Source organism: Chrysochloris asiatica, unplaced genomic scaffold (genome assembly GCF_000296735.1).
Source record: "Chrysochloris asiatica unplaced genomic scaffold, ChrAsi1.0 scaffold00011, whole genome shotgun sequence".
Lineage (NCBI taxonomy): Eukaryota > Metazoa > Chordata > Mammalia > Afrosoricida > Chrysochloridae > Chrysochloris > Chrysochloris asiatica.
In genome coordinates this window covers 24135796-24147282 of record NW_006408529.1, presented here as the reverse complement: position 1 = coordinate 24147282, position 11487 = coordinate 24135796, and the positions used below count along the sequence as shown (strand labels likewise).

Below are 11487 nucleotides of genomic sequence, written 5' to 3'. Positions count from 1 at the left end.
CCCTCCATGCATCATCAAGTAACCAAAGGGTATACCACACAGGCCCGCCCCCCACCCCCACCCGGGTAGTCGGCACACAGCCCCTCTCCCTCGTTGAGGCCAGAGCTCCATCTGTCCATGTCATCGTCTCTGCCTCCATTTCTGGCGTCACTGCATCTCTGGGTAGGGTCCCACTCTCCGCTCTTCTCACTTGATGGTCCCAGGGACCTCTGCTCCTGGACTGGAAAGTCAATCACGCCCCTCCTTTTGTCGAAAAACATCTACCTCTACATTTCCTACCCTCACAGTCAGTCCTGATGGCAATTATTCACTGTTGTACCACAAAAGTCTTATCCCCATTTCCTTTCACCAGCCCAGTCCCAAGAGATTGGAAATCATTCGGTGGAGATTCTACCTACCCCTGCCCCGTCTGGAACTAGGCTCCCTCTTGAAAGCTTGCAAGCCAGTCACTTCTTGCCTAAAAACCCATTACCTTTTAATTATACTTTTCATGAACATTTTGGTGCCCTCCCCCTCATATATGCAAAGCATTTAGCACAAGGTCTAGTACATAATAAATTCTGGATAAAAATAAGTCTTAAGTGACATTTATGTCACCTCCAGGGGGAAAGTTGCATCACGTGGAAGATAGTAACCCAGGCCACAGTTGTAAGAGTTATGTTTTCCAAGAAAGACATGACTTACACAACAAACACTGGATGGAACGTTTTACTCCCATACAGAAAAGACAGGCAAGATTAGCTTCAACTGTGGACAGTAAATCAGTCCCTGCAGCAACCAACATAGGGAATGGTCTGCACACACCCTACTTGTGCTGCAGAAGTTGCTCACTCCCTCCCCACTGCAAACAGATCATAGCAGTGGGGTTGGCCAAGTACCATACACACAGACACTTGGTTAAATGGTACCTGGGAATGTTGGCATATGCTCAGGGCAACTGAGGAGGGTATGTTGACAGGCCACCAGTTGCTATGAGATGGGTGAAAGAAGTCATTCCACATTCATATTCCACCCAAGAAGCTAGGCCAATACATAACCACAGCAAGACAGGTTATAACTGGTCCTTAGTGCATACTTCACTTATGGGTTACCCAGTAAGGTGGCAGGCTGTGTTCACACTGACCCTTTTTACAGGCAGCGATTATTCTATCACCTTGGAACTACATGTGAAAAGGAATAGAGATAAGATTCAGCGCTCCGTTTTAAATCAGATGCCCTAAAACCAGGCTCAGGAAGGGTGGGGGTTATGATAGTCCATGGTTTGTATCCAACCTGGATCTTCATTTTGTCCAGTGCAGTCTCATTAACGTTCATGGATATTGAGTTTATTTGTCTCAAAATTTATACCACTATCCATGGAGAACTGTTATTAACATTTCAGTTAATATCATCTTAGGTCATCTTTTTATATTCTATGTAGTCTACATGTGTACTTAGTTATGTGAAAGTACATGCACACAGTGCTCCATAAATTGTTGTTGTTGTTAAGTGCCTTTGAGTCGGAGCCGACCCATAGCGACCCTGTACAGGGTTTCCGAGGGTGTAAATCCTTACGGGAGTAGAAAGCCTCATCTTTCTCCCGCGGAGCGGCTGGTAGTTTCGAACCACTGACCTTAAGGTTCGCAGCCCGATTCGTAACCACTACGCTACCAGAGCTCCATAAATAAGCTTATGTTAAATATCCTATTTTATAACTCCCCCCCCCTCCACTTTTATACTAGTGGTTATTTCCTCCAAACTCTCTGAGGAATCATTTGAAGGCACTGTTGCCTCACCTCTTTATCATCATGCATACCCAAGGATACCACATTAAAAAGCAAACAGACATCTAGTTTACCTCACTTGAGTTTTATAAGAGAGATAAAATTCAAGACTGAAAATCTCAATCAATCAAATCCTATTTTAACACAGATTCTGTTGTAACTCCTCTTGCTTCACACTTACATTGGAAGCCATGCAGTTCTGTAAAAGCACCTCCGATCAGGTGGAAATGTTGCATCTGGACACCTGCAAACTGGGTTGATACTAGATTATTCATGTAAGACTGTGACTAATTAGTCATAAATTTAATAACCGCCTTACATAATCCTTGTTATTTAATTTAGTTATGTTCACCTCCTATGTTTCCACAATAACTCCCACACTCTAACCAATTCACAATATCCAACCAATCGACGCATGACTGACAACTGACAGCACTTCAGTAACTGTCTATTGAGCTTTCTGAAGACAAGTGACATTCTCTAATAGTGTAGCGCTGAGACTCTTGCCCCAGTAGCCTATATTTCACAGTTAATTGTTAGTTAGAAAGGCTATTAATAAGTTCTACAAGCACTTTTCATAAACAGACTTCTGAAAAATATATTCAATGCCGATATTTAGTTTTTTAAATGCCACAATGATGAAGACAAAATAAAAATCTACTCATTTAATCTAATACTTGTAAGAATTTTAAATAATGGGTTCACCGACCATTTTCCGTAAGTGTTTGACCTGCTTGTTGTTTGTTGTTGTTACTAAGCACCGTGGAATCGGATCCAACTCACAGAGACACTGTATAGGGTTCCCAAGGAGCAGTTGGTGGGTTTGAACCACAACCTTATGATTAGCAGCCCGGTGCTTATGTTACAGTGCCACACCAGGACTCCTGTTTATTTTCTATTTTGCTTGTCTATTTACTATTAGTTCACAGAACCTAGGACTCAGTTTTAAAAGTTAACTTCTTAGGGTTACTAGTAGGTAGAATAATTACAACAAAAGGAAACATTTTAAGTTGTTTGCAGAAAAAACTGCCTTAAAGACTGAACCTCAAAAGCACTTCCATTCACAAGGCAAAAGCCATTTATTGCCTATTAAGAATATGCAGTGGAATATGTACATTCTTAATAGACATTAAGAATCATCTTCCTCCAATCAAAACAAGGGAAATTACACTGCGGTCACAAACAGCAAAAACACCAGTGAGTTAACTTTAATAGTTGTTAGAAACAGGGCAAGACTGCTACACAGAAAAGCATACAATATGCAGTAAAATTAGTCATGTAGATTACTAATTACTTGACTATTTCTCATATAGATATATACTATTAAATGCTCACAGAGGGTCTTACTTTGCTCAGTATACCTGAGGCCCATAGTAGTTTAATAATCTCAAAGTAAAATGAACCCCAGCAAATTAATTTGACATGATTGTAGTACTTAAACATGTTAGCTGTAAGTAAAAACCACTGACGTTCACGGCAGAAATGGCCTGTGATTTGTAAACATCTTGAGGACAAGCTCATGCCTCGTATGAACCAGCTCTGAGTTGCAGGAGTCTCTGGAGGGAGGTTTGCTGGCTGTACTGTCGACAACACACGAGATCAGTGTCTTCTTGTCCTTGAGCACATCCTAGAGGCCAGATGCTTACCAACCTATACAAGGGTCTGGACAATCCCGCAGGTAAGTTTCAAACTGCCCTTTGGTAACATCCATCAAAGTTGTGAATACAGTTAGCTGAAAGAAAAGTTATTTTTACGTTAAGGATGCTTTCAGTTATAAGATGTTCTGACTGATTTTAGCATTTTCATATTTCTAGAATTTGCTTAAGGAGCCCGGGTGGCATAGTCAATTACAGGTTGGGCTGCTAACTTCAAGGTCAGCAGTTCGAGTCTACCAGGTGCTCTGTAGGAGAAAGATGAGGCTTTCTGCTCCCATAAAGATTTACAGCCTCAGAAACCCTTTACGGGGTCGTTATGAGTCGTAACCAACTCCACGGCACACCATCACCACCACCACCACCACCACCAGAATCTACTTTAAGAAATGACTTAAATAAGGGTAAACAAAACAACCAACTTCAATAGAACAGTGTGCCCAGTGGCCAGATGGCTGTGTGGCATTGAGTCAGTTCCAACTCATAGTGACCTTTTATAGAGCTCTCTCTCTCTTTTTTTAAGTTTATATTGTGAGTTGAGTGATAGTTTACATGGGAGAACATTGGTTTTACACTCATCATTTCTTTGCAATGATTACAATCTCTGCCTCTCTATGTCTTTACAAGGGGCAAAAAGTCTCACTTTATCAGGAGCAGTACCTGGTGGACTCAAATTGTTGACCTGGTTAGCAGCCCACTGTTTAACCCACCACACTATCAGGGCTCCTATACCATGCCCAGTAGTGACTATAAATAAATACATATAAATAAGCTCAGGAGAAAATCTCTTCAATGCTTTACAAAGCTTGATTCCTGAGCAGAATACTGCTTCACCAGCAGCACTTGAAGAGATTTAAGTCTCAGCCTTCCAGAAACTATAAACTGCACTCTTGTGCAAAGCCTAACAGAATACAATAAACAGTTTAACTTTTGATGTCCTTATGCTTAAAGTATTTATAATACAGTGGGGAAATATGCAGGCACATAGACTGTAGAACCCACATACGATGCACACCAAGAGTCACAGAGAATACAGAAGTCACATAATTGTGGTCACACAGGAAGGTGTTCTCAGCAAAATGAGAATTACAGCATGGTCATAATTACAGAAAATTGAAGACTTCCTGAAGGAGCTAGGTTCTGATGCAAACGCTACAGGCTGGTGGAATTCCTACTGTCAGACGTACCAGAGGTAAGTTAGGGAAGAGGGCTAAGAAAATGCAGAGAAGGATCCATTGGCAAACTCAGGGAACATACATTCTGAACTCACATTGGGTGACAACTGGCAAATTGGACAATTAGGAATCTTTTTGCCTTTTTTCTATCTATATTGTTGTTAGCTGCCTCTGCATCCGTTCTGACTTATGGCAAACATAGGTATAACATGTTGAAGGGAACGATGAAATAACACTTCTTGTTGCAGTTAGTTACTGTGTCAGTATAACTTGTTAAAGATCTTCTTCTTTGTCACTGACCCTCTACTTTACCAAGCATGACATCCTTTTCCAGGAACTGGTCCCTCTTAATAACATGTCCAAAGTACATGAGATGAAGTCTCAACATCCTCAGTTCTAAGGAGCATTCTGGATGTACATCTTCCAACATCGATTTGTTAACTCTTCTGGCAGTCCATGTTATATTTAATATTCTTCCCCAATCAGTTCTTCCATCTTTAATATTCTTCGCCATCAGTTTGTCAGTCTTCCTTATTCATTGTCCAGCTTTTGCATACATACGACACAACTGAAAAAAGCATGGCTTGAGCTGCCACACCTAATAGTTCTCAAAGTGACAGTTATACTTTTTAACACTTTAAAGAGCTATATTTGCAGCAGTCTCTCCAATGCTGTGTTAAAGTTTGATTTTCTTGACTGCTGTTTGCATGAGTATTGATTATGGATCTAAGTAAAATGAAGTCCCTGTAAATATTTTCTCTTTTGATAATGGTCCAGTTGTGAGCATTTGTTTTCGTGATGTTGATGTAATCCCTACTGGTCTGTAGTCTTCATCAGTAAGCATTACTAGTCTTCTTTGTTTTCAGCAAGCAAGGTTGCATCATCTGCATATCGTAGGTTGTTAATGAGACTTACTTCAATCCTGATGCTGTGTTCTTTCTCATATGGCCCAGATTCTCAGATTATGTGCTCAGTGGACAGACTGAGAAAGTAATGTGAAAAGATACAACCCTGATCAACACCTTTCCTAATTTTAAGACATGCGGTATGCCCTCTCTCTTTTGAACGACTGCCTCTTTGTCTATGTACAAGTTCCACATGGACACAAAAAGGTGTTCTGAAATTTCCATTATTATATTATCCATAATTTATTATGATCTACACAGTGGAATGCCTATGTGGATTGTAACAAGTGAACTCAAGTAAACATAATTTCTGGTATTCTCTACTTGCAGCCAAGTCCTTCAATGCAACTTAGACTTGCTTCAAAACTGTTGGTTCTTGATCATATGCTACCCCTTGAAATGCTTTAACATAAAACAATTGTTTTTGGTACCGTGACTCTGTATTTCTTCAATCTTCTTTTGATGCTTCCTGTGTCACTCAATATTTTGCCCATGTTGTTGCTGTTGTTGTTGTTAGGTACCATCGAGTCAGTACCTACCCATAGCGACCCTATGCACAGCAGAACGAAACACTGCCAGATCCTGGGCCAACCTCACTAACTGTTACTACGCTTGAGTCTATTGATGCTGCCACTTGGCCAATCCATCTTGTTGGGGTCTTCCTCTTTTCCTCTGACCCTCCATCTTACCAAACATGATATCGTTCTCTAGCAACTGGTCCCTCCTGACAATATGTCCAAAGTATGAGAGACGAAGTTTGGCCATCTTGGCCTCCAAGAAGCACTCTGGCTGCACTTCTTCCAAAACAGATCTATTGGTTCTTTTGGCAGCCCGTGGCACTTTCAATATTCTCCTCCAACACCATAAACTGAAAAGCATTTTGCCCATAGAATCTTTCAATATTGCAATTCAAGACTTGAATTTGTTTTCTTCAGTTCTTTCAGCTTGAGAAATGCCCAGTGTGCTCTTTCCTTTTGATTTCTAACCCCAGATCGTTGCATATTTCACTGTTGTTGTTAAGTGCGTCGAGTCGGTTTTTAAAATTGCAAAATTTTTTCATGCAGTCACTGGCATCATTTCTATCACTAAGGCCCTAAGTATTTTTCAACTATTGATCCTTCTTTGTTTTTAAAATTTCACCTCCTACTCACCAATAATTATGAATGCAACTTGACTGCATGCTTGATCATTTCAGATTATATAAATTGGTAAAAATCTTCAATTTTTTCATCTTTGGTATTATGGGCCTGGTGCATAAATTTACCTACCAGCCATACTGGTTTTCTTTGTTGTTGTTCTTGTTAAGTGCCGCTGAGTCAGTTCTGATTCACAGCAACCCTGTAGACAGTTTCCAAAGAGTGGTTGGTGGTCTGAACTGCCAGTCTTATGGTTTGGAGTCCAGTGCTTATCCTTTAGTACCACAAAAGGACTTGTAGGTGCATGGATATTATCTTATCACTGATAGCATTGTACTTTATGTATAACTTAAAATATTCCTCGATTCATACCTCACACATTTCACATTACGATTATTAATCGATGTCTGTAGTTGTTTCTGCTCATTTGGTGTTGTGCCACATCAGCAGATGAAGGTTCAGAAAGCTTTAGTCCAGTCACATCATTAAGGTCGACTCTACTCTGACTAGTCAGCTCTTCCCTAGTCATATTTTGAGTGCCTTCCAGTGTGAGGTTATCATCTTCCAGTACTACATCAGGCGGTGTTTCACTGGTGTTAAAGAGTCTCTACCCTGAGTCAAGAACTAGGTGGTGCCCTACTACACCTGCTAACTGCTCTGAAAGGATCACATAGAGGGTCCTGGAGAGAGTGGCAGGAAAATGTGGAACAAAACTCAAAATCACACAAAAGACTAGGTTTATGAGTCGAATAGAGACTGGTGAAATTCCAGAGATTTTGGGTCTTCATCTGGTAGTGTAGTGGTTACAAATCAGGCTGCGAACCTTAAGGTCAGTGGTTCGAAACTACCAGCCGCTCCGCGGGAGAAAGATGAGGCTTTCTACTCCCGTAAGGATTTACACCCTCGGAAACCCTGTACAGGGTCGCTATGGGTTGGAACTGACTTGACGGCACTTAACAACAACAACAACAACATCCTTCAGGTTTAGAAATGAACTCGCCCCTATGGATCATGTTTCAGTTAAATAACAGAGAGGTCAACGAAATGAGCAGTAACACACACACTCCTAAGAACTACCAACCATTTGAGATCAAAAGGGCATCATTTGCCTAAGGACAAAGTTCAGGAGGCAGGAAGGGGTAGAAAGGAAGGAGAACTAGAAATAGGAACCACAGGAAGTAGAGGAAGTGTTGTTACATTGTGAGCATGTAATCAGTGTCATAAAATATGTATGAATTGTTGAATGGAAAATGGATTTGCTCTTTAAACCTTCACCTAAGTCACAATAAAAAGTTACAGTTTAAATCAGTAAGTGGGGAGGGGGAGCTTTTCACTGGCCAATTTTGTTTACAAGTAGATTACCAGGCCCTCCTTCCTAGTCATTGTTAGTCTGGCGGCTCAATCGAAACTTGTCCATCAAGGGTGACGCAAATACCAACCACAGAGTTTCCAGCATTGTAGCAGCACACAAACCACCACAGCTGGACAAGCTGACAGAGGAGTGGTTGCTTCTAACTAAAGTGTTGGGAAAAGATAAGAATATGGAAAGGTTTAAGGGAAACACTAATGCAACAATACAAACAGCTTTGTCTGAAAATGGTCTTTAGGTTTTGTCAAATGTTAGGTGTTGCAGAGTACGGCTTGAGATTTCTGAGACAGGGAGATATCAGGAGTAAAATGCTACATTTGATTGAAATGCAATTTAAATAAATTTGAAAGCAATACTCTGACCAGCGCGGTCATCAAGACACTGATCAACTTTGACACATTTTCACAGAAAGACCATAAAAAAAAGTAGTGTTAAGATGAACAGGGCTTGATATTCTAGCTCAAATTGACCCAAGATAATAGGGACAGATAAAACAAATTCTTCTCTGAAAACAAATATATAAAATGAAATACCTAAAGAAAAGAAAAAGAAATACCTTGTTGAGGACCGGTTTTGTAGACAGAACATCATATAAGGTTGCAAGTGAAATGTTCTAAAACATAAAAATAATTCTGTTCAGTAAATTGAATACAGATGCCAGCAGCTTTATTTATCTATGGGATATTAGAAACCAAGACATTTTTCAATTTATCCCTTCTAACCCACACCCTATATAAAGTTTCCAAGACTATAAATCTTTATGGAAGTACAGCCTCATCTTTCACCCTCAGACTGGCTGATGGGTTCTGAACTGCCAACTTTGCAGCCAGCAGCCTAATGCCTAACCCACAATGCCACCAGGGCTCCTTCAAAGTTCTACCTGACTTCCTGTCAGGATCACTGTTACAAGACAAGAGACTGTTACAATACAAGCGGCTCTAGCATGCATACTGTGTATGTGTTCTCTTTTCCTACCCCCTTGAATTCTTGGGTCATTCAATTTCACAGAATTAGGACAAGAAAAAAAAAACTGCACAAAATTTTGTTCTTTTAAGTTAAATATAAAATAAAACTCAGTCTAGGTACTAAGTAATATGAGGCTTACAAATTCTTCAAAAGCCAAAGAAAAAATGCCAGAACTAAGAAAATCTTTAATTGCCACGATTTCTTTCAGTATAAGACACGGCAAACATACCGTTTGGGATGTCTTGTTCAGACACATCTTTGCAGGGGTTCTCCGGTCATCAAGGAAGAAGGGATTTCTCCAGCGGTCATAATTTGTTTGTACCACATACCATATACCCTGTTTAGGATTAAGTCTAGATACAAAAAGAGAGATTCTCGCTTAGGCTTCAAGGTTTAAATCTACACTATGTCAACCTATGCTTTAGTTTCTATTCTGTTTAATGAACATACTTACTCATATACATCCAAAGATACTTTTCTGTCTCTTGTAATCACACAACCCTCCCCAGATTGGTTGCCTCCCAGAATAAAGTATGCCGGGGCCATTAGCTTGGTTTTGCTCAATGTATTCTTGGCTTCTTCATAACTATGTGGAAACAAAAAATTAATACGAAATATTTTTAGTTGATTTTGAAAATATAGAAATGGAAACTTTTTAGCTCTGTAGAAATGAGGGTAAAGCAAGTATCTGAGGAAAATGAATTTTAAAACAGATGGCAAACGGTGGTTTCGGGAGAAACAGCCTCTGTTCCTGTGTGAAGAAACACTAGGAGCTGAAGCCTTATTGTTACAAAGTCTCTTACATGTGAAAGAGAAAAGATGGCTTTCAAGAGATCTTCTATCCTTATAGTCCATGCGTTTTACTCAGCAGAACAAGGAACAGTATCAATTACTGTAAATAGGATTTAGAGAATATAAAGCTTCTTGAAAATTATTGCTGTTCTTAGTTGCCATTGAGTCAATTCTGACTCAAGACAACCCACCCGATGTGCACAGAGTAGAGCTAGTCTCCATCGGGTTTTTAGGGCTGTGACCTTGTGGAAGCAGATTGCCACACCTTTCTTCTGAAGTGACTCTGGGTAGGTTAGAGCTACCAACCTTTTAGCTAATGTTGTTATGTGCTGTCGAGTCGGTTCCGACCCACAGCGACCCTGTATAGGGTTTCCAAGGAGCAGCTGGTGAGCTTGAATCGACAACTTTGCAGTTCAAACGGCTTTCAGTCTGGCGCATTAACCCACAGCGCCACACCAGGACTCCGTTTTAGTCTACTGCTTATTTGCACCACCTGGGGGCACTTTCTTAAAAATTGTCAAATGCCATTGAGCCAGTTCTCACTCATAGAGACCCTGCATTGGGTTTCCAACAGCAACTGGTAGGTGTGAACTGCTGACGTTGTGGTTAGCAGTCCAGTGCTTATCCAAAAGCACCATATCAGAGCTTTTAAAACTAGGAGTAGATTACTAAATCCCATTCCCTGAAAAGCAATAAAAATAGGATACTTATATGCAGTGCTGGCTAATGGAAAGACAGTATTGTTATAAAATTTCTGCACCAGAACAGAATAGTTGAGTATTTATTATCATCTAAATGAAGATTTTATGGTACAATTTTGTGTGTGTGTACAGTTTTTTGTGTTACACTAAAATTCGTAGATACTCTTAATAGTGGCAGCAGCATTGCTTATTGCTATTAAGTGCCGTTGAATTGGTTCCAACACATCTTTGCGGGAGCAGAAAGCCTTATAGTTCTCCTGTGGCACAGCTCGTGGCCTCAAACCACCAACCTTGTGGTTCATAGTCTAGTGCTTATCCTACAGAGTCACCACACTCCCCAGTAATATTTTAAATAAGTCAGTTCATATTCCTATTCCTGAAATACAATACATACAGACATTCACATACAAAGTATGAGAAATTCCATATAAATGTCAAAGCCATCACCTAAGAAATTAGGAAAAAAAAAATCTCAATGGAAGAGAAACTGGAGGTTGAAAATATTTGTGTATCTTAATAGGAATCATTTAAAATAAGCTAAATATAAATTTGAAAATAAAATAACCAAATAGATTACCTTGTGCAGTTTTCCAGAACTGATCTAGTGATAAACCCTATCCACATGGCATCTTTCTTCCCCAAAAGCCATTCTAGGATACCTGCAAGACATCAAGCACACAGTATCACATGACTGGAAAAGATGAGACTACTGAACTAGGAAGTATAGTTCACCCCTTTTTTTTTTTTTTAACTTTTTATTGTGAATTTTATGAATGGCCTCCTCTTAAAACAATCACAAAATTCCCATTTCCATTCAGAATACTACTCACCCATATAGCCACCACTCGTTGCGAAACGTTCATTTAGTGAAAGACTAAACATTCCCTGAGAAAAATGCAAAGTAATATAATCAGAAACTTCAACCATCTTCTCTCAGGGCCTATTACTGTATGGTACACCCACTACCATCGTCATTCAGGGCCTATTACTATATGGTACACCCACTACCATCGTCATTCAGGGCCTAT

At 40.0% G+C, this 11487-nt stretch overlaps 1 protein-coding gene across 1 annotated transcript in view; it reads right to left on the bottom strand.

The window, feature by feature from the left end:
• Window positions 1–3405: 3405 nt before the first annotated feature.
• The window catches only part of ASAH1 (N-acylsphingosine amidohydrolase (acid ceramidase) 1), a 23920-nt gene continuing 15838 nt past the window's right edge, over window positions 3406–11487 (bottom strand). The window contains exons 6-11 of the mRNA XM_006834459.1: window positions 11290–11344; window positions 11037–11118; window positions 9421–9552; window positions 9196–9319; window positions 8557–8613; window positions 3406–3495 (exon numbers count right to left, since the gene is read on the bottom strand). Coding sequence (XP_006834522.1) covers window positions 3406–3495; window positions 8557–8613; window positions 9196–9319; window positions 9421–9552; window positions 11037–11118; window positions 11290–11344 — 540 coding nt within the window. The remainder of the gene's footprint in view (window positions 3496–8556; window positions 8614–9195; window positions 9320–9420; window positions 9553–11036; window positions 11119–11289; window positions 11345–11487) is intronic.